Consider the following 22,594-nt stretch of genomic DNA (forward strand, 5'->3'; position numbering starts at 1 on the left):
TGAGTGTCGGTCTCTGACCTCTTTTGCTGGGAAGGTCAATGCATTTTTCCAGAACGGGCATTTGGTCTCTGGAGTCTTCGTCGAAGGAGAGGGGTTGCTTCCGAGGACGCCCCCTCCGCTTCTTGACAAAGTTATTGCCTGTCTTTGATTGTCTCTGCAGCCTCTTGGCTTTCAGGATCTTGTTCACGTGATCCAGGTTCTTCTTCGTGGACAGGATCTTGGTGTAGTTGCACATCTTGCGCACCTCGCACTGGATTGCTTCGATTTCACGGCGCTTGAACCTTTTTTTCAGTGGTGGGCTGGCTGTTGGGAGAAAAGAACAGAAACAGGGGTGAGTCAAACAACAGTGAATGGAAACCCTCCTTTGCCCGCTTTCAATGTCATGAAGACTAGATGCTTTCAAGCTCAGTAGGCTGAATATGACCACTGAAGAAGCAATGGCTGTGAGAAAGGACTCTGCATAAAAAAGCAACTAAAAGGAAGTTAAAAGATTATTTATTACGGTCCCAGAAGAATTGCTGTTACCTCCTGTTTTACTGTCCTAGATTAAAACACAACTTTGACTATTAAGCAGTCCTCAGAGATTTCTTTACAGCTCTCCCCTCTTCTAAAGCAACAAAGCTTTTCTACAGCAATGTTTTACCATGCGTTTGCTTCATTCGCATTTCTAAATCTCTAGTGGGAGGGAAGGAAGGGCTGCTTAGCATAGCTGTCATATCGGCCCACCGTAACTATTAAAGTTTCTATACCCCAAACATATGCTCCTGACGCCTTCACCCCAGCCTTTAATCCTTGCCATGGATGCCAGTTAGTACAAAAAGTGTTTGTTACTGAAACTAGTGGGCATAGACAAGCTGTGTGGGTCACTTCACCTGTGGTAAATTCATTACCCCTGCCTGACTTTCTTTACTATCATCTCCACAGATACTAGCTGAAACTACTCAGTCATATAATTGACTTTAATGGTCCCCGAAGTAAGCTTAATCCTGGTTCAGATCACTTACTTTAGATCTGAATGAAGTCCAAAGTAGTTAAGTCTCTTGCCAAGGTCACGTTGTGAGTCATTGTCAGAGCTGGAAAGAGTACCCAGCATTTCTTGGCTCCTGGTGCTTTGCTTAGGACACGAGACCTTGCTTGTTTTTCTTAAATTGTCTCATTGTCCTTTACTGAACGTGGCATCTGTTCAGAGTTCAGGATTTGCACACGGATTATAAGTAACTACCCCTTCGTGAGAGAAACAGAATGTATTAATTCTGCTATTGCAATAACTGGTGCTCCCTTTCACTTCTAACATATCCCTTCTGTGCTGCTGGAAAAGAAATGATGGAGTTCAGAATTTCTTTTCAGTAAAGAATAAAACATCCCACCAAATTAACCTCAGCCCACACCTACTTGCAAACTTAATTTACACCTGACTGTCAAGCAGTCATTTGGGTTTGAAATCCTTGAAGTTTCCAGAGCAGCCAAGATTTTGAGAAAGGTTCATTTAGGGGTTATCACTCCCTTCATGGCTAACAGGCTAATCTTCTAGCAGTAGTTTAAATAAAGTTGCTATTGTAGCATTTTCTGCAGATAACCAGGAGCCGTCAAGTGGTGGAATCTCCCCTTGCTCACTACGAGCTATGACAGATTCAGCATACAAACCTCACTCACTGTCCTCCCCTCTTGGAGAACACAAATTATTGGCTCTTATACCACCATGTTGCTTGGATTCAGCAAAGAGCTTGCATAAACAAACCCAAGTTACAATGCAAGAAGTAGGAATGAGTCATAAACAAAACACAGACATATGCTCTCTTATAAATAAAGACCTGGATGGCCAACTTCCCAAAGTCTGGTTTTTATTAATTACAAAACAAAATACATTTTCCATATGTAACCCACTCCCCACACCAAAACGAAAAATAAAACCCATTTGCAGTTTGTGATTCACAGAGGACAAAAGAAAAGAAGAATGCAGTCATTCTGGTACCAAAGAAAAAGAGAAAGGAAATGAAATATCGAAGTTGCTCAGGAAAAGCTAATTAGTTGCATAAAATTCCTCTCAAGTAGGTCACCCCTAAAAAGTGTGGATGCAAGAGCCCTAAGGGCAAGTGGCAGCGAGCTATTTCTCAGTCATCTGATCAAAAAAACCTTAGATCCCTGTCACACAAAATGATTACTCTCATCTGGCCTCGCTGGTGACTGACATATATAGTCCCAATATTTCCAGCCCCAAGCATTCGACTCCTTTGAGACCCTCCCAGATCCTAAGAGCAGCTTCAGGTCAGAAGATTTAAGAAATCAAATATTTTGCACACTCTTCATATTCGCTGTCCACCTTTTGCCTTTTATTGCTCTTGTGAGGGCACATTTTCAAGACTTTTTTTTAAATTCCCATATTCAAGATGCCATTTTTTTTCAGAAAGTAAAGCTGAAATTTTTCAGTTGATGATGGAAATCTTGAAGATGGGAATTTTAGCAAAAATACAGGAAACATTGCAAGGTTCATGGTGAAATCAGGAAATTTGGCATTGCTCTCAACTTTCATTGGAAAGAAAGTAAGCCAAAGGACAGGAAACAAATTTGAAGTACAGCATTAGCCAAGTATCTGCAAAGATTTTATATCTTTACTGAGATTTATCTGTAGTTGGTTGTTTCTGCAGCTTAGTATTACCACCCCATCGCAGTCAATGGAGATCTGGTCTGTATAGTTGGTAGAGGATGACCTCCGTTTCTAAAATGGGAACTCAAAGCAATTTAAGGTGACCGTGGATATTCTTCTGACACCCTCATACTGGACAAGGAAGGTGCAGGTCTCCTGTCCACCCTGCCAAATCCAATGGGCGTCTTAGGCACCCAAGAGGTCCAGGTCACCCTGAGTGTCCTAAATGGAGCCTGATGATGAGTAGACAGTGCCTGAGTGGAGCAAAGGAAGGCATCTGCTTTCTGCCAATCTGCCTAGTTCTCCAAAATTAACTGATATGCAGACAGTTGCGGGTAGATATCTACACTTACATGTAAATCTATAAGCTGAACACCACTCTCAGTGTCTTCCTTCACATTGTTTAGATACCTTTTTGCCCTCCTAAAACTTTTCAAGGTGACAGTCCGTTTCCTTTTGGATTGAAACTCATTTTGTCATTTAAAAAAAAAATTCTATGCTGTTCTGTGCTGGCTTACTGCACTAATTTTTCTTTTGTAAATGTTTTGCGGTGTTTATGACTTTCTCAGGAAGCTTGTTAGAAACTACTAATGATGCTTTTGCTTTTCTTCCTAGCAAGCCTCTGAACTTGCAAGCTCTAGAAAGTATTTGAGTTGTGTTACATAGTCTGCCAATAGTCAGAATGCATGTACTGAATAAGTAATATGCTTTCAAGTCAAGCTTTTTAAAGGAGATATTAGGAAACCCAGTATTATTTTGACTACTGAGAGTCAGGGACATCTGATTCTACATTTGGAGTATGGAGACTATGCAGAAAAGAGTCTGATGGGTCTGCAGGGGGAAGATTTGATGAGGTGTGCATATGACAAAATATCAGGGAGATCTGCCAAAATAAACCACTATTGAAGTGAGAGCCATTAGGTGTTATCAACTCATCTGGAAGCTCTTGGTAAGCAATCTTTGATATAAAATATTTTGCTATATTGCCATGTGATATACTGCTCTGCTGAAAACCAAAGCTAAATACTAATTTTTTCCATTTTATCCAGACAGACCCTGCCCAACCCTGGACCCAGGTTGGTCTGCATCGTTTTTAGGCTTTGTTGTTCTCTTCCTGCACGTACTTTGCTATTTGCACGTGGAAATCTTGCTTTGGGAGGAAGACTTTCGTCTTACTCTATCTGGTGGAATTAATCTAAAAGGGGTTGAAGAGGAGGTGGGAAATAGTAACACTGTGTCTGCACGCAGGCATACGAAAAAGGAAATATGCTCCCACAGAGATGATACAACATGATGGCAACCTCCGGGTGCTGCGGATGCAGGGGGGGACACTTTGCTACCCGGGCACAGTTATCTTCCTATAACTCCCCAGGCTGCAAGGCCACGCGCTGCCTCCATGAAGACCTGGAACGATTTGGCACAATTCAGCCCCAAGTGAATACTTGATGCAGCTCAGGCTTTTGTACTTTTCCTTCTTCTTTTTCCCACTCTCCAAACAACCTCACCTAGCTGCCCCAAACAAGCAAGAACCAGCGTTAGTCTTAAAAACCAGCCTTACACATTTAAAATAAGAACATGGAGGCTCGGTGTTTCCCCAGGGTGCACAGTTGCAGTAAGGCTCTGTCTCACAGACAGAGACAAATTGAAACGGCCGTGGGCCATGCCGGGAAGTCACGGAGGATTGATATGATGCTGGAAATAGCTTCTGAGGCAAAGAGAGAAATCTCTACCAAAACCATACATTTCCAAGGGCAGCTTAAAGCAGGCTGGAGGACCCAGTCCAGCACAGCCGTGTTGAATGAGGAGGGGAGCCCAGGTAGGTCAGATCCCTTGGAAGTTCTCCATCACTTCCCTAACTTTATTCTGGACGGCTTTGTTATGTCTGCAGCACTAAAGATCCTTCTTACTGCCTGTCATTCTCCATCTCTTCGGAGTTGCCCAAGGCCATTTACAAGAACATGGCACAGAGAAGACTTTTGCTCAACAGCTGGGCTCAGTTTGTCGACTTGATTTGAACGGAGGAATTTTCAAAGAGCTCCCTATTAATTACAGGAAACCCATAGCACTGTCCTGTTTTCCCATTAACACAGTTTCTTTCAGTTTTTTCAACTAAATTATTTCAACATCTGGGCTACAGATAAACCAACAATTTAATTAGACTTCTGAAAATGGAAAGAATGAACTATGCAGTCAAGCATACACTTTCATCTTGAAACTGATCATAAAATATTTGTGTGCTTTCATTCTCCGCTGCATTAAAGATCTGTCCTTAGTTTATATATAGGAAAGTATTAAAGACTAAACAGAGAATCCTGATTTTTTAATATAAAAATTTATCTTTATAGAGGTTACTTTACAGCATGGATCCCTTGTTTTCACTATTTATTCAGGAAATGAGAGGAATATCAAAAGGAGTGCACCGAAACAGCACTTTCAATTGCATAATTATATATGTAATCATTCCGTAACTCAGTGATACAAATACATTTTTTGTGAATGTGGAATCAAAGCTTTGACAAAACTATGAAACTCCTAATGGCTGCATGTAGGATAATGTATAGTGGGTTCCCCATTCACTGGAAATTAAGGCACAATTCAAGATCAACTTCTTTATCCATGCCCAAGAAAAGGCATGATGACGCCTGAATGACTTGGCTCAATTTCTGACTGTATAAAGCTATCACCTTTCTGATCTGATTCAAAATAGAAGCACAAAATATAAGTTGATTGAAAAACATGTTATTCTGACTTATTTATTCTGATATGTTTTAAATCACTGTTCATTGCCCCAGACAATTTCTCGCATTTGCAAGACAGAATATTATGCTAAAATCACTGAAGTATGCAGAAAGAAATCTCAGCTGCTCCTTAGCTATTCTCTGTGTATTCAGCATGTTCGTGCTACAGGGATGGGAACATTCAAATAAATGAACAACGGGGCTGAGAAAGGAACCCAAGAGTCTTGCTTCAGTGTCCCCTGCTAGACCATACGGGCTGGTCCTACTTGTGTCCTCATTATTGCACAAGTGGTGGTATGTGAATAAAATAGATTTGATATGCCAAGATATGATCATGATAAGAAAGTGTTAGAAAAATTACAGCCTGATTATCACATTAGATATGCACATTTGCAGCTACTTCTCCAATCAGGAAGAGCAGTACAAGCACATGTTGTTCAGTGCAGTGCCAGAACGAAGAAGACGGGGAAGAAACAGAGGGGATGGAGAGAAACAACATTACCTGCTTCAGATGTTGCTGATGATGAAGGTAGGAGAGATAATACTGGAGTGGGCATTGCAACACTGTCAACAGCTGCTGGTTTCCTTCTGGTCATCATGTTACAGGCAGAACTTTCCATTTTACTATGAAGTGAAGTCTGGTCTGCTTTTAAGTGGGGACCTGCAATTCCTGGGGAAGGAAACAAAACTTGGATGAATATTGATAAAACAACGTGTCTGGGGAATATCTGGAAAAGAGTAGTCAGTTGCTGTCCCTGCTACCCTGATATATTTCCATATTTTTTTGTGTATGTGCCTGTAATATGGTCTTGATACTAGCAAGGATCATGACTGTTTTTTTTTTTTTGACAATTTTGCTTCAGGATGTACCATCACTGATCTCTATAAACAATGGTAAACCAACATAATAATTCCACATTACTACTTTTTATTCTCCGAGCAAAACCACACTCTGATATATGTATAAAGACAGACATGCTTCATATCTGTATTTAGTGGGATTATCTATTTGTCATTGTCTGGGTAGTGTATTCTCCACACTCACACACTTCTCTTCTATAATGACTTGACTCAATGGGTGTTTCGCCTGAGTAAGGAGCAGGCATCACGAACAGCCTCAGTATGTACCTCCCTGCCTAGGTACATTACACTTATTTTTTAGGAATCCCCTTTCTAATGAAAATTTACCTTACAACTCATTAAAGAGGTGGGAGTTTAAAAAAAAGAGCAATTTGTCATACATTTTACTACCTAGGGATTACAGCGCAGAAGAGATGAGTGCAATGCAGAAGAGTGAGAAGAGTGAGAAGAGATATACCAAAGGGGTCAAATATTCCAGAAAAATCAAACTTATGCACTCAGGTCTGGTAGATTCCTCCCTTAACAATGTTTCTCAAACTCTCTTATGATTTGAACCTATTTTGTTTGCTTGTAAAAGTGTCAAATTTAAACTGCTGGGATTGAAATTTTAGATATTAGATATCTGTCTGTGCTGGTTTTGGCTGGAATAGAGTTAATTTTCTTCATAAAAGCTAGTGTGGGGCTATGTTTTGGATTTGTGCTGAAAACAATGTTGATAACACAGGGATGTTTTCGTTCCTGCTGCGCAGTGCTTACACACTGAGCAGTGCTTACACAGAGTCAAGGTCTTTTCTGCTCCTCACCCCACCCCACCAGCGAGGAGGCTGGGGGTGCACAAGAAGCTGGGAGGGGACACAGCTGGGACAGCTGACTCCAACTGACCAATGGGATATTCCATACCATATGACGTCATGCTCAGCCTATAAAGCTGGGGGAAGAAGAAGGACGGGGGGGCACGTTTGGACTGATGGCGTTTGTCTTCGCAAGTAACTGTTACACGTGATGGAGCCCCGCTTTCCTGGAAATGGCTGAACACCTGCCTGCCGATGGGAAGGAGTGAATGAATTCCTTCTTTTGCTTTGCTTGTGTGTGTGGCTTTTGCTTTACCTGTTAAACTGTCTTTATCTCAACCCACAAGTTTTCTCACTTTTACCCTTCTGACTCTCTCCCCCATCCCACTGGGTGGGAGTGAGCGAGCGGCTGGGTAGGGCTTAGTTGCCGGCTGGGGTTAAACCATGACACTGCCTAATACAACTGAATGTGTACCCACCCATTTATATGTAATATTTCTGTGAATTCATGTGTGTGTATACATATTGCATATATATCTATAAGTATACGAATTTACCAAGCGGAAAAGCAGCTAAAATGTCTCAGTCACTTTTTACAATAAGACTGGGAGGTTTTTTGCCCATTTTAGAAAACCCCTGGCAGCTGCTGCTTTGTAAAAATCCAGTAGCCCCTCTCTCATGAGAATGAAGCAAAAGTCTGCTAGGGTGAGAACTTTGTGTTTTGTCTTTGCCAGTTTAAGAAAACCTCTCCCAGACTCTGTGATGCTGGGCTTCAACATATACAGGACAGTCGTTCATTCTTCAAAGGTAATCCTTCATAAATTTGTTCTCTTTTCAAATCTCAACTTGCACATGGGCCCCAGATAAAATGCATCAGATTTTGGCAGTTAAATTACATGAAAATTCAAAAATCACAGAGCAGTTGAGATTGGAAGGCTCCTCTTGAGATCACTTAGCCTACTCCACCCTGCTTAAGCAGGGTTAGCTACAGCAGTTTGCCCTGGACTATGTCTGGTCAGGTTTTGAATGTCTCCAAGGAAAGAGTCTCCACAACCTCTCTGGGTGACCTGTTCAAGTGCTCAGTCATCCCCACAGTAAGAATGTGTTTTGTGATGTTCAGACATAACCTTCTGTGTTTCATTTTGTGCCCACTGCCTCTTGTCTTGTCACGGGCCACCACTGAGAAGAGTCTAGCTCCATCTTCTTTACTCTTCCCCATCAGACATTTGTACACATGGATAAGATCTCCCTAAGCGTTCTCAGTCCCAGCTGTCTCAGCCTTTCCTCATAGGAGAGAGGCTCCAGACCTTCCCTCATCTTTGTCGTCTTTCATTGGACTCTCTCCTTTATGTCCATGTCTCTATTGTACTGAGGAGCCTAGAACTGGACTCCAGGTGTGGCCTCACCAGTGCTGAATAAATGGAAAAGATCATGTCCCTCGATCTGCTCGCAACGCTTCCCCTAATGCAGTCCAGGAAGCTGTTGGCCTTTTTTGCTGCAAGGACACATTGCCAGATCATGGTCGCCTTGGTGTCCACCAAGACACCCAGGGCCTTTTCTGCCAAGCCGCTTTCCAGCTGGTCAGCCCCCAGCAGGTACTGGTGCATGGGGTTATTCCTCCCCAGGTGCAGGACTTTGCACTTGTCTTGTTGAACTTCATGAGGTTACTTCCAGCCCATTTCTCCAGCCTGTTGAGGTCCCTCTGGATGACAGCATGACCCTCTGGCATATCAACCACTCCTCCCAGTTTTGTATCTCCTCCAAATTTGCTGAAGGTGCGCTCTACCCCATCACCCAGGTCACTAATTAACATGTTAAATAGTTTTGGTCCCAGTATTGACACCTTGGGTGCACCACTAGAGACTGGCTTCTAGCTGGAATTTGCGCCACTGATCACAACCCTTTGAGCTTGGCAGTTCAGCTAGTTTTCAGTCCTGAGTCTCAGCGTACATTTATCTAGTCTGTATTTCATCAGTTTGTCTGTAAGGAGGTTAGAGGAGACAGTGTTAAAAGTCTTGCTGAAGTCGAGATAAGAAAAATCAGGTTGACCAGGCATGATTTTCCCTTCATAAATTTATGCTGACTGCTCCTGATCGCCTTCATGTCCTTCATAAGTTTGGAATAATAACCTCTGGATGACAGCATGACCCTCTGGCATATCAACCACTCCTCCCAGTTTTGTATCTCCTCCAAATTTGCTGAAGGTGCGCTCTACCCCATCACCCAGGTCACTAATTAACATGTTAAATAGTTTTGGTCCCAGTATTGACACCTTGGGTGCACCACTAGAGACTGGCTTCTAGCTGGAATTTGCGCCACTGATCACAACCCTTTGAGCTTGGCAGTTCAGCTAGTTTTCAGTCCTGAGTCTCAGCGTACATTTATCTAGTCTGTATTTCATCAGTTTGTCTGTAAGGAGGTTAGAGGAGACAGTGTTAAAAGTCTTGCTGAAGTCGAGATAAGAAAAATCAGGTTGACCAGGCATGATTTTCCCTTCATAAATTTATGCTGACTGCTCCTGATCGCCTTCATGTCCTTCATAAGTTTGGAATAATAATCCTTTCCAGGATTATTTGCTCCATTACCTTTCCAGGCATTAAGATGAGGGTGGCCAGCCTATTGCTCCTGGGTCTTTCTTTTTGCCCTTATTGGACTTCTAGGGCTCAGGATCCTCTCCCAATCACCACAGCCTTTCAAAAATAACCAAGAATGGCCTCATAATGACATCAGCCAGCTCCCTCAGCACTTGTGGGTGCATTCTGTCAAGCCCCATGGACTTATGCATGTTCAGTTTGTTTAACTGTTCCCTAACCGGATCCTCCTCCACCAAGAGTAAGTTTCCTTTCCTCACCAGTCTCAGGGGTCTGGATTCCTGACTGGCTAGTCTTACCAGTAAAGATAAGGCAAAGAAGACAATGAGTACCTCAGTCTTTTGCCGGTCTTTTGCCACCAGGGTCCCTGCTCCATTCAGCAGTGGGCCCACATTTTCCCTAGATTTCTTTTTGATGTTTTTGTACCTGTAGAAACATTTCTCGTTGCCCTTCTGTCCTTGCTAGATACAACTTCAGATAGGCTTTGGCTTCCTAAGCCCATCCCTGCATGCTTGGACATTGTCTCCATAGTTGTCTGGGTCACCTGTTCCTGCCTCCACTTCTTTTTTGCTTCCTTTTTATGTCTGACGTTACTCAGGAGCTCCTTGGTCATTCATGCAAGTCTCCTGCCACCTTTGCTTGATTTAATTTGCCACTCAGGTTTGGTTTGGTATGTCTCCACAATTTCCCTGATCCAAGCCCCAGGCTAGCAGCAAACTTCCCTGGACAGCAAGTCAAGTCAGCAGATGGGGGTCTTCGTTCCCAGCAGCAGTGAGCCCCCACTGCTATCCCTGTCTGCACTTGGGTGGCACCTGGTAGTTCCTCAAAGTGTTCCCACAAGTACCCTGATATCTTTCCCAGAAGATCGAGAAGATCTCGAAGCAGAGCCAGAAACTGCTGCACAAACTTCTACGTCTGTTGACTGTGCTCAGCCTCTCCAGATACCAACCAACATTTCCTTGCATTTGCAGCTTGGAGCTGCTATGAGCAGTCCCCACCTTTGTCCCTTGCACATGAAATGTGAAATATCAGGAGACTTATGGGTTGTCTCAGAAACCGCGGAAGAGATCTCCAGAAGTCTCAGGCACAGAACTGCGCTGGTGAGAGGAATCTGAAAGAAGGGGCTACAGAGCAGGCCAGTCAGAGATAGGAGTCCTGATGGACCTGTGACCTGATATCAGCCTGGGACTTAACAGAGGACAACGGGTCTGAGTGCAGAAATAGTCAGGAGCGAAACAGAATTACAGGTCATGGCTTGGTGGAGATGCGCAGAGGAGTTTCTGCCTATTAGACCACACGTCCTTCCAGAGCCTCAAATCAAGTATTAAGCATCTCAAATTGTATCCATTCAACCTCAATCTCTCTCTGCTCAGCTTCCCTATTGCAAACGAGAACAATAATATCTCAAGAGCAGTGCTGCGAAAATAAAATTATCAACATTCATGAAACATTCATCTATTCATACCAAGGCTTACAAATGTGGAATAAATGAGACATGATGTCACTCACTGAATAGCGAGAGGAAAATCCAACTACCAAATAGCTCTTCGTTAAGTGAGCGCTATACATTGAATAAAGCAGTGTCCCATAGAATAACTGGGATATTTGACCAGGTAATTATGCCTATGGGATGACAGCACTATGGAACTGTGCGTATGCAAAACTGAGGTTTCACCACTCCGTAGTGCTTGAGTTTGAGCCTTAACATTATTTATTCATGAATGTAGTTTGTGCGCAAGAAATGTGCATATGTGGGTGCATGTATCAATACGCATACACATATATGCATGTGCATATGGTACATAATAATGCTAACAACCTCATAAATTCAACATCTGGTTCTAATTAAACTGAAGGGCCTATATAAAGAGCCGTATGAAAACATGCAGCTGTAACCTGTTGACCTCTATTGATAAAAAAAAAAGTCTCTGTGAAGCTGTGCTTCAACATATCAAGGGACAGTCATTCATTTTTTCAAAGGTAATCCCTCACAAACCACTTATCCTCTCAAATCTCTACCTGCACACAGTGTTTGCATTAGGGACCTTGATTTATGGATTCCCACTCCTTGGATGGAGAGGCCGACTTCCTGTTGCCGTGGTTACTTGGATCTTGGTTCAAGGTTAAACTACTCCCAAATCAAAATCAGTGGCAGGCACAGCATCTAACAGCCAGGTTATTGACTACCCTAGGATGCTTAAAGGTCAAAGACCAAAGTGCTGCTTACTGCCTTTGGGGTGAGTCAATATTTTCAATATTTTTATTCTGTTTCTTCTGAAGAAGTAGTTGCTGCTCAATTACCACCTATCTGGGTTTAGCAAGGTCATACAAATCATTGAGGAAAATCCTCCCCCTACAGAAGAGATACAAATGTAATGAATTACTTCAAAGTCTACATGGCCCAATTGCAGCTCATCGCCAGTGAATCATGGGTTCAGCCATCTGTCTTTTGTTTTAGGCACTTGGTTTCTTCAGCCTATATCACTCACCTCACTGAAATTCTCATCTAAATTGAGGAACAGGAGTAATTTAGGGGTCTGGAGTAGCCAATAAGGAAAAACCATCAGGATTCTTTCACAGATACCAAACAGAGACTCGGAGGCACCGCTGGAAACCCACGGAGGTGCGGCGATTTGCTCACAAGGCTGCGATTCACGCTGCAGTAGTGGGAGGTCTATCCCTTGGGTGGATGGACCTGCTGGCATGGTATCATCACCTTTCATTGGATGACTTCTTCTCATTTGGGGTGCCCTGGTCAGAAGGCTTTACGTAAGAGAACCCTCCAGTTCAACCCATCTTTGCATCAGGTGAAAATAAATCATCTGCAACACCATCACAGGGGGCTCAGAGTTTAAAATTCACACACACACATCCATGATTCCAGTGTATTTTATCCTTTGTGGCTGTTCCAGAGAGAGAACAAGACGATGTATACGGGTGGCCTGATTCAGACCTTATTTATTGCCTGTCCGTTGATCTTTGCACATTTCCTCCAAATTAGAGCCTGCTTCATCCCATGAAAGACCCATACTTTAACTTTCCTGAGTCCTACTGATAGCACAGACAACACTGCGTGCACATGCAAGTGAGCAACGGGCAGCAAAGCAGGGAGGAAATCAGTCATTATTTGTTTAATGAGAAAGGACAAAGGGAAAGGACAGCTTCAAAAGCAAGGGCAGGCATGAAGGAAATTGTCAAGAACCTAAAACAGTGATGGCATGATTATAAATAAATAGTCATAATGATCATAAGTAAAAGAGTGAATAAGGAGAAGCACTGTTCTAGTTCAGGGCAGACTGGCAGAAAGCCTGTGTATGAAGGAACACAATACTGACGTGAAACTGGCCTTTTTCTTAAAGATTTATGGGTCCCCTGATACTTTGGATAAAAACCTGGCATTCTTCATTCACCGGCTAAGCAACTTATGAGCTCTGACTGATAATTAATAAATTAATTTTAAAGGCCTAGTCATTATTGTTGTTGTTATTAAGTACTTACGTTGCAAGTAATGTGGTCTAGCTCCATTGTGCTAGGCTCTGTACAAACGGATTAATTAACTATCCTTCCTTTACTGTTAAATCATGCTCACTCTGCTTATTGCATTCATCTGTTTTCTCTCATCTTGTACTTATATAGAAAGGTTCTTGGACAACATCCACCTTTTCTTCTTTAATTTGTGTACAGAATCTAGCACAGCGTGCACCCAGGCTGGAACTCTAAGTGCCAGTTCAAAAGAGATAGTAAATGTTAATTTGCCATTGGAAAACAGAGAAAATCAGCGGATAAAAATTGAGCTCAGTGAAGCTTCTGCTGGAGAAGATTGTTCTTTAGAGAGTTCATTGCATTCGGTTTCATACTCCAAACAGATTTCTGGAAAGCCACAGCTGTACTTAAACTGTTTATGCATCTGACCGTTGTTATCGGAAAACTCTTACACACCATTTTTCTCCCAGTCTCTTTGCACAATGTAGCTACGCAATGCAGCTGTACAGGAATGCACTTCTAAACGTTAAGTTAAGTTAGTCATAGTATTTGCATTTTGATAATTCCTCCGGTTTGAATAAAGAACCAGAAGAAACCTCCTATCTGGGTGAATCTTTTCTTAAGGCTGATTTTAAATAAATCAGTCAAAAGTTTGGCATTGCATCATATTCCAGAAGGGAGAACTGAATTACTATGTGATAAATGTAGTTAAGGAAAGTAATTATTCTTCTTAAAGTAATATTATTACCTTTCTAACTTATGGAATTCATTTCCCTGGCTTCTATTTGACGTGTATTATCATTTAAAAATAACTGTACTTTCAATGTACAGTACTGCTTTATGGCTTTAGGTCCTTTTATCTTCCTCCCTTTTCCTTCACATTAGAAACTTCAAATTCCACCTCTTCTATAAGGGATTTTCTATTCTGCAGGATGTGTCCCCCTGAATAAAACCAAGTTCCTGTAGAATAAAAAAAAAAAATTACTCTCATTGCCAACAGGCAAAAAATTAAGACACGGAAACTGCTTTATTTCATTCCAGCTATTTTCCTCCTACTTTTTTTTTTTTTGTAAATCAGGATAGCTTTAGCAAAAGAAAGAGGGAGACCGAGAAAGCCATCATTAGATAGATCTTCTGATCTTTATCTGCAGTAGCACAGTCAGAAGAGCTAATGCTATGATGATAGCTTTGAAATCTCTTAGGAATTGGATAAAGAGAAGCGATAGTGATGAACTCCCAGCTAATAAACACAGAGTGCTTATTTCTGCAGAATGATCAATTTCCAGATGTCCTGAGGCTTGTCTGATACAGTTGATTTACTCATTCTCCCTCACTTCACTAATAAAGCTCAAGTCCAACATCAGATTAGAGAAGAGGCAGATTTCTTAAAGGGGCAGGAGGAGGAGGGCTGGCATCATGGCACGCAAATGCTAGGAGACATACTAATCTCCTCTGCCTCCTCCTATAAGCACCAAGCTGTCTTAAACAGCTGCCTTCCTCTGCTGAAATCATATACTTTATCCGCTTTGGGTTAGTACAGTAATACAGACAATTAATTTGTTATCTTGTTAGTGGAAATTTAATGCAATGATCTAAAAGAACTCTTACATATTGTGATAAACTTTAGTGCCTCCAGGGCGCTTCTCTTCCATAGGACTCATTTCACATCCCATCCATTATGTAAATGAGATGTGGAAATAGTTTAGTTCCCCTAATGTATCTGTACACTGATGGATTGCACAAAGTCAGCCCTACTGAAACTAATGAGGTTAAATGCATCTTGCCATTTCTTTCTACTTGGGTGAATCTCCACGCCTGAGTTCAAGAAACGCGGTGCAAGTCTTCCTCTTCACTTCTTTACGAAGATAATTGTGTTTCCTGACAGGGAGCATAGTGGCAACTGCTGCATACCTGAAGCCTCGCAAGGCATTATCTGAGCAAGCAGAGCAGCTGCTGTTGCTATATACAGCTGTGGGGTTGTCTATAGAGGCTTCAGATCATCTTCCACTTTTGGGAGGTAGGTCCCAGGACCACGTGGAGCTGCAGGATGCAGGAATCTGCAGCCTACAATGACATGCAATGTTTGAAAACAACAGAGCTGTTAGCGTTATCCATGCAAGTACTAAACCCGAGGAAGAAAGAGTAAGGAAGCATTATTTTGCTTATCATCAGGATGAGTCTCAAATTCCCATTGCCCCTCCAGCTAAGAGGATGATCAGCTGCAGTGTGATCAAAAAGGCCAATCTTCCGCCTGTTTCAAGCTTATATTTGCAGTGAATTAGACCTCCTAGGAGATGGAGTCTTGAGCCTTGCCTTTTGGTTTTGTTTGGAATTGTTTTTTCCTGTACTGCTACAAGAAGAATCATGAATCCTCCATCTTGTTCCCTTCCCTCCTCCTCTGCACGTTGCCAGCGTGAAAACGGAGGGGGCCTGAGTCAGGAGACTGAGGAGTAAAGGATGTGCAGCCTCGGTCATGGGAGATGAAGTGATGTGCGTCTGGAAGTTCCATCCTTGATGAAAATGGATTTAATGGAGCTGGTGGAAGCAGTTCGTATTCCAGGACAGTATGGGACAATAACCCAAGGAGACTGTAAGTGTGCTCATACCCAGTCTCCTCGAGACCCCTGCATGCCCTTCCCAGGTCCCACAGCCCTTCAGAGTGGGACTGGGATTTGAAAATGTCATGGAAGAAACCACCAAATTCTGTCATGCCAGGAAGTGATGAGCACATGAAATGAGGATTTCCAGTAGAACTTGGATCAAAGTAGAAGAACATGTTAGTTATACGCAGGTGACAGCAATCAATAAATTTAATGAAAGAAAAACCCGAGGGTTCAAAAGGCTAATTCAGAGTCAAAGTCCCAGGCCTTGTGAACACAGATTTAAGTTAAAGGGCCTTGCTAATGGGTTCAGAGTCAAAGGCTTTTCCTGCCCAGAGCCTGAAACTTTTAGTTGAGCAGAAAGTTACAGATTATTGTTGTTGGAGACTGACAGAATCAAGAGAGACAGACAGAGACCGATGGTGCCGGAGAAATGAAATTTGCCATGAAATATCTCAGCGATGAATCATTTAATACATGGTGATGAAGAACTAAATTCTCTTGCAGAGGGGGAAGGAGAAAAATTAAAATCTTTGAAAGAAGTGAAGTGAAAAAGAAGTGTTTGAGGAAGGATAGTTAGGTGGAAGAGTGAACTAAAGGGCTCTTTTTTAAGGCATAAAAAGCCATTAGGTACGCTGAGGGCAGAAATAAAAAAACCTGCAGCTAGGAGCAAGGAACTACCTAGAGATGAGTAGTCACACTGAGATGAGCTGTCATAGTGGATGAGGCTATGCTCACTGGGGAGGAAGGAAACAGAAGATAGGATTTCTTTCTCAAGAACACAGCTGAGGAAAGACAGATGGGGAAATTTCAGTCCGTAAGTAATGAGAAAAGTCAAGGGTGGTGTTTTGAGTTGTTGTTTTTCTTAACAACAGGGATGATCATTTTTAAATGTGGCAGATAGAGCTGATATCCCCTAGGCAAATGGAGTCGGGAGTCATTCGTATTTATCACAGATTAAATGGGACACTGACAGCTTTGGTAGGAGAGTGCTGGCATGAAGCATGGGCAGAAGAGTCAAGTTGCTCATGGGGGAAGGACGAATGAGGCACAAGGGCTGGGCTGGTGTAATGACGGACTCATTTTTCAGCCACATCCAGTGTACAAAAAATGATGAAATCTAAGGGAAGTTAGCAAAATAATTAGCAAAAATCTTGCTGAACAAGTTCGACTAAGAGACCTCCACTGAGAAAAAACAGCGCAATGTTCCTCCAGAAACGGTAAGATTTCATTCTCCCTGTGTATGCATTCAGCAAAAGACAATATCTGTATGATGCACAAATTCAGCTGATTTTTTTTTCTTTCTAACTGAAATGTTATATTTGCATTACGCCAGTTTAAGTGGTGATGTCTGTGTTAGAAAAGTAAACAGTACCAGGGATGTTGCTCAAACCCAGCTGCCCATACTGTTCACAAAAGGAAAACAGAAGAACCAGGTGGGTACCTCCATCATCTAGCTTAGTCTAGTAACATCTGAACTGCTCCCCAGAGGGGTCCACACCTTTCTGCTCACCACAGCCACAAGCGAAAGCAGCTATGCCATGGAGGTAGACACTTGGGGACAGGTGGGATGAGGATGGGTTGAAAGTCATGGAGCTGATAAGAGCATCCAAAAGTGCTGATTTCCAAGTTAGCGTTCTCCCTACTGGGCAGCCTAGTCATTTCATTTTTCTTCTTTATGTGTAATAAGCTATGCCCCAGTTCATACAATGAGAAATACTCTGAGTATGACACGCATTTGAAGTAAAATCTCAGCACTTAATAGAAGTCCCCATATACCCTGCAATCTAGGAGACTGTAATGGAGGAATTTTTATGTTTAGAAGGTTTTACGCTGGCTTTGTTTTAATATCTGAGTCCATTCATCCCACTTTAATGCTGATTTATCACTAAAATGAGTGCTTGCTTTATCAGCACCAGAGATGAAAAATAATGCACACTGGGAGCGCATATATTGTTCTTCTCTCTCCTTTTCTGTATTTCAGATCAATAGATATGGGGTATTTTTTTACCTTTCATTCTGAAAACCACAGTAACTGACTGCAGTATGAAAACTGAAATCTATTTAAACACATGCATAGGTCAGATCATAAGTATTATTGCCAATTAACCTCAGCAACAAAGAAGTTTAATAGTTAGCTAGCATTATGGTATATAGGACTTTAATTGTTGCCCTATTCTAATGGCATTCTGAAAACAGCTACAATATTTGAAAATGATCTAATAGAGTACAATGTTTGCCTTTATTTTAACAGCTCAAGTTTACTTGAATGGCGAAAAAAGACAGGTCTAGAATTCAGGATTTTTCCTGAAGTTCATCCTTTCCCTTGTATCCTATTAAAAAACTCAGTGACACGTTATTTCTCTGATATGAACTTTAGTGTAAAAATCTTCGGATTTTACATATTTTTCAAAGGAAAATTCTGAAAGAAATACTTTATTGAGAGTGGTTTTCATTAAAATTCTTGCTGGAGACTGCTTCCTATAATAGCGTTAGAAGGATGGCGCAGATACCACGTGTAATAAGGTCAGAGACTGCCTCTGTAGAGTATAGACATAAGAAGGGATCTGACTGATGAAGAAGAGGTTAAAGAGGTGAAGAGTGCAAAGTGGAATGAAATAGGGAAATAGATGGAAATAAGAGACAAAGAATAGATTGGAGAGAAGCTGGAGGAGGGAAAACGCTTATTACAGACATGTGTGAAAAGCAGATTGACAAGAACCAGAATAAAGAACATACTGGGAAAACCCTAAATGCTCTTAACCGCTGACATTTGGAGTTATGCTATCAACTTGAATGTTGCACATATATGACTGGGCCATCTACTTTTCCAGAGTGCTTTTCTGCACAGCTTTGGTGCAAGCCTGTCTTCAGTTTTTACTTTTACTGGAGCCAAAACAGGATATTTTAGGTTCTTCAGCCACTGAACTTCTCTCCCCTTAGCCTTATATGCTTATTTTATAGCACCAGACAGACAAAATACAGGAAGGTCTATCAGGATAGGAATATGTTCCCTTTAAGCATCCAGAGAGCATCATGATGGAGCAAAGATGATACAAGCAGAGCTTTTTTCTAATTATGATTGCTTTCCTGAGGTGGAAGAATTTTATTAACCAAAAGTAAAGACTTAACAGTGGCTGAATCTGCTGAAATTCTGACCCTGACTGAGATTTTGGTCAGGTCATCAAACTATTGAAAAAACCCACGAACTTCAGTAAACTGCCAAGCACAGGTTCTCCAACCTTTATGCTTGAAATTAAGTCGATACTTTATTTGCTCAGGACTCCATGTCCCAGTACAGATTTACCTAAGGATAGGTCCCAGTTTCAGACAATTGTTTGCAAAAGGTGACCTTGGAAGTTTTGCAGAAAAACTTCTTGGGAAGAAGAAGTCTAAAGGGATTTTATTTAGCAGTTTGGGCGTAAAAAGGCACTCAGGCCTTGTTTTCTCCTGCTGGAACAACTGCCCAGTAAAACAGCTCAATCAAATTCAATATTTTGAATTTTATCTTCCAAAACAAATCTAAGGATTTGTACATATGCCCTTCTGATGGTGTTTTTTTTTTTAATAACTAAGGGAATAGGGGGTTCTTCTCATCTAAATTTACGTGGCCACAACCTGGGTGTTTACACGAGAGCTATGTGTCTAAGGTGCCATGACAGGCAACAGAGATCAAATGAATACAGACAGAAGAGTGGAGTGGGTCCTTCATCTGAATAAGCGGGGTCTGCTTTAGTCCAAGATTAATTACTTTCCAGGCTCCATTGGCTAAACTTTCACTGACTATAATGAAAGCTGAGAAACCTAACTCACATAGCGATCTTATGCTGTAGACACCCAGATTTTGGCGAGAGGATCCATCCTCCCTCTGAAACTGCGTGGCCAAATCAACTCTCAGGTTTAAATTCCTCCTACTCAAATGGAGAGGCTCAAATGTGGATGGTGCATCCCTGGGCCAGGAGTCTAAACTCTATACAGGCACCTGGTTGTATTTGAAATGCCCTGAGGTATTCAAAACATCCGAGGGAGGCTGGCAGATATGATAGAGGGCTTCAGGCAAGACCTCTGCCCTTCTGCAAGAGCAGCTGGAGGCCAGGCAGGATATCCTAGGCATCTCAAATGACAGTTGACAACTACGTGTGGGCAAACGAATCGAGCCCTGAGCCTTCATTTTCGCTTGTCCCAAAGTCTCTTGTGGGTAGGGAAATATCTCATCATTGTAAATATCCCCTTGTCACCAATGAAGGAGCAACACAAACATGTCCTGTCAACTCTCTCCTGAATGGGAAGTAAAACGGCTGCAACGCAAGGCATCAAAGTATACGTGCTGTAAATTTAAAACCGTGGAAATTTCCCGAGATCCTTTAGGATGGATTTGTTACCCAGGAAGAAAATTAGAAATATTTTTTTCTCTCCCATGACAAGGGTCTTTTGCTTGACATTATAAAGAAGTGAGCACACTATTTTTTTTTCTTCCAGTAAACAGAGCATAAAAAAAAAAAAAAATCCAACAACCCAGCAATTCAAAATTGCAGGTGAGAGAAAAACACAGGAACTTACAGGGACACAGCTCTGTAATTCCTAGTATGTACAGAAGGAATCAATGAAATAAATATAGCTTATCCAATAGTACAAGAACAAGCCACCCCAAGTGCATAATTTGCTTCATCTGTGTTTGAAGCTAACTCAAAGCAAAGAGGGCAAAATGTCTCAGAATGATTAGACAACTAACTAAGCTTAACATTTCCTCTCCCCTCTTGTTTATCCATTCTTCATTATTCATTTAGTGATGGGAAAAGGCTCTGGAAGCAAAACTGTCATGATGGCTTACACACATGTATCACTTAAATCCAGCTCAACTTCTCAAAAAAGCCTCTAAAGGCAGCCTAAATTATGGTTAGGGCTTAAGCTGGGTTTCTCCACAGGAATTTCTCTCCTCCCCACAAACATAAGAGCTGTTTCATCTAGAGATGTGAATGCTCAGAGACGGGAAAAAAACCCCCACAAAACGCCAAAGACGCATCACTAAAATATCTTCATTGATGAAGATTAACTGTTTCAATGAAGAAAAAAAAATGTTTAGCAACTGCTGGGCATTTCCAGGGCTTGCTGTGCTATTTCTGTATAGCTGTGTGGCTGTTTCTCATTCCAGGAGTTAAAGAAAAAAAAAAAAAAGTCTTCTGTTTTTTTAAATGATCTGGAACCACTTGGCATGTGACTTCTGAAGTGTTTAGCACGGTCTTACAAAAACGTCATGAAAATTTATCAGCCTAGGCCCCAAATCTACTTGCCTGCCTTGTATCATCAGTCATCATGCTAATGAAAATACTAATGACATTTCAATTGCGTTTCAAGAGAAATGAGTGGTTTCAACTGAACAGGAATTAGAAAAAAAAATTAAATTTTTGCACAAAGAGTATATCACTCTCCTTTATTATTATTATTAATTAGATGAAGCGTTTGGCTTCAATGAAGGCTGGGGTCCTACTGTACAAGTCACAGTAGACATAAAAAGTGAGAAATGGGCCACATCACTAAACAGAGAAAGGAAACAAAAGAGGTAAGAGCAAGAAATGGAGTGGGAAACAGAAACACTCAAAATGTTTTCAAGTCACTCAATGAAGTCTAAGCTAAGTTATTTTAGGATTATAGATGATCAACAGAGAGAAGAAGACATCTCCAGAGGTCAGCTCACTCCACCTAGGCTAGATGCCTATGTTTGGGTATGATTAACTGTCCCTGTAGTTACTCACATTGGTTAGCTCAGACCGAGACATCAAATTTTCAGAAGTCAAAGTATGGCCATATGAATCGCAGGCCAAGTATCTCCCCACCACTTCACAGCAGGTCAACGAGAGATGCAGCTTCACTCTCTTGTTCCCCAACCCAATTCCCCATCACAGCCACCATCTCAGGGTTATTGCTAGGACGGGTGCAAGCAGGGCATCTCCTCTGGAGCACAGGGGCTGGAGAAACGGGTAGTTCAGCTCCCCAGGTGGTACCACATAGCCTGGCCTTGCATTATCAGGAAGAAGCTGGAGAGAGGCCCCAGCAGATGAAGGTGTCAGTAGGTGGTGCTGATGACCAAGGGGTGCCAGCCCTGGTTTCACTGCATCAGTGCACCTTGATCATGTGCAGTACCTGTTCCCTCCCACAACTCACATTTTCCCTGGAGATCATACACATTCATCACATCGTCTTCACAGACTGGCAATGTCTAGTGCAAGGTTTGCCTGTTATGTTTCTCAATTGCTGTCTTTACCTTAACCCACAAGTTTTTTCCCTTATTCTCCCCCTGTCCTGTTGAAGAGTGGGAGTGAGAGAGCAGCTGGGTGGGTGTCTGGCAACCCACCTGCAGTCAACCCACCACAGTGGGGGACAGGGAAGGGCTGCCCTTAGGGGGTCTTGTGATGCATGTGGGCACCGCAGTCTTACAAAGGAGAAGGTGTGGCAAGAAATGGGGACTGGTGTGGGACAGCAAGGAGGGACACTTGCTTCCAGGCAGGGTCCCTACTGTGTGGCTTGGGAAAGCACCAGCACTAAAGTAGCAGCCTGCACCAGTGAGTGAGCAGACTTGACAACCCAAGAGAGGCTTGCCAGGTCTGATCCTAAACCAAATACTTTACATTTGGAAATGTTGCAAACTTTTGACCAAGAAGATGAAGGGGGGGATGCAATGCCTTTCCTAAAAAAAAAAAAAAAAAAAAAAGAAAAAACAAAAGAAAGCCACAACAGTTCCCGTGTTCCAATCTGCTCTGCCACGAAACCAGAACAAATAGGCTGCGGCACAGTTTTAAGAGTCGATTATAAAACATCCCATCAGAACATAAACATCCCACATCGACAAAGTAATCTCTGTGGATCTCAGTGGGCCTGACCTGCAGCT

General features: G+C 42.1%; 1 protein-coding gene across 1 annotated transcript in view; it reads right to left on the reverse strand.

Annotated features, from left to right (window-relative positions):
* Nucleotides 1-3: 3 nt before the first annotated feature.
* Nucleotides 4-22,594, reverse strand: part of SETBP1 (SET binding protein 1) — a gene marked incomplete at its 3' end in the record, with an annotated part of 105,550 nt that continues 82,959 nt past the window's right edge. Inside the window, exons 3-4 of the mRNA XM_009583610.1 lie at nucleotides 5,885-6,052; nucleotides 4-303 (exon numbers count right to left, since the gene is read on the reverse strand). Of these exons, the coding sequence (XP_009581905.1) occupies nucleotides 4-303; nucleotides 5,885-6,052 (468 nt within the window). The remainder of the gene's footprint in view (nucleotides 304-5,884; nucleotides 6,053-22,594) is intronic.

The sequence above is a fragment of the Fulmarus glacialis genome, unplaced genomic scaffold (assembly GCF_000690835.1).
Source record: "Fulmarus glacialis isolate BGI_N327 unplaced genomic scaffold, ASM69083v1 scaffold5828, whole genome shotgun sequence".
NCBI lineage: Eukaryota > Metazoa > Chordata > Aves > Procellariiformes > Procellariidae > Fulmarus > Fulmarus glacialis.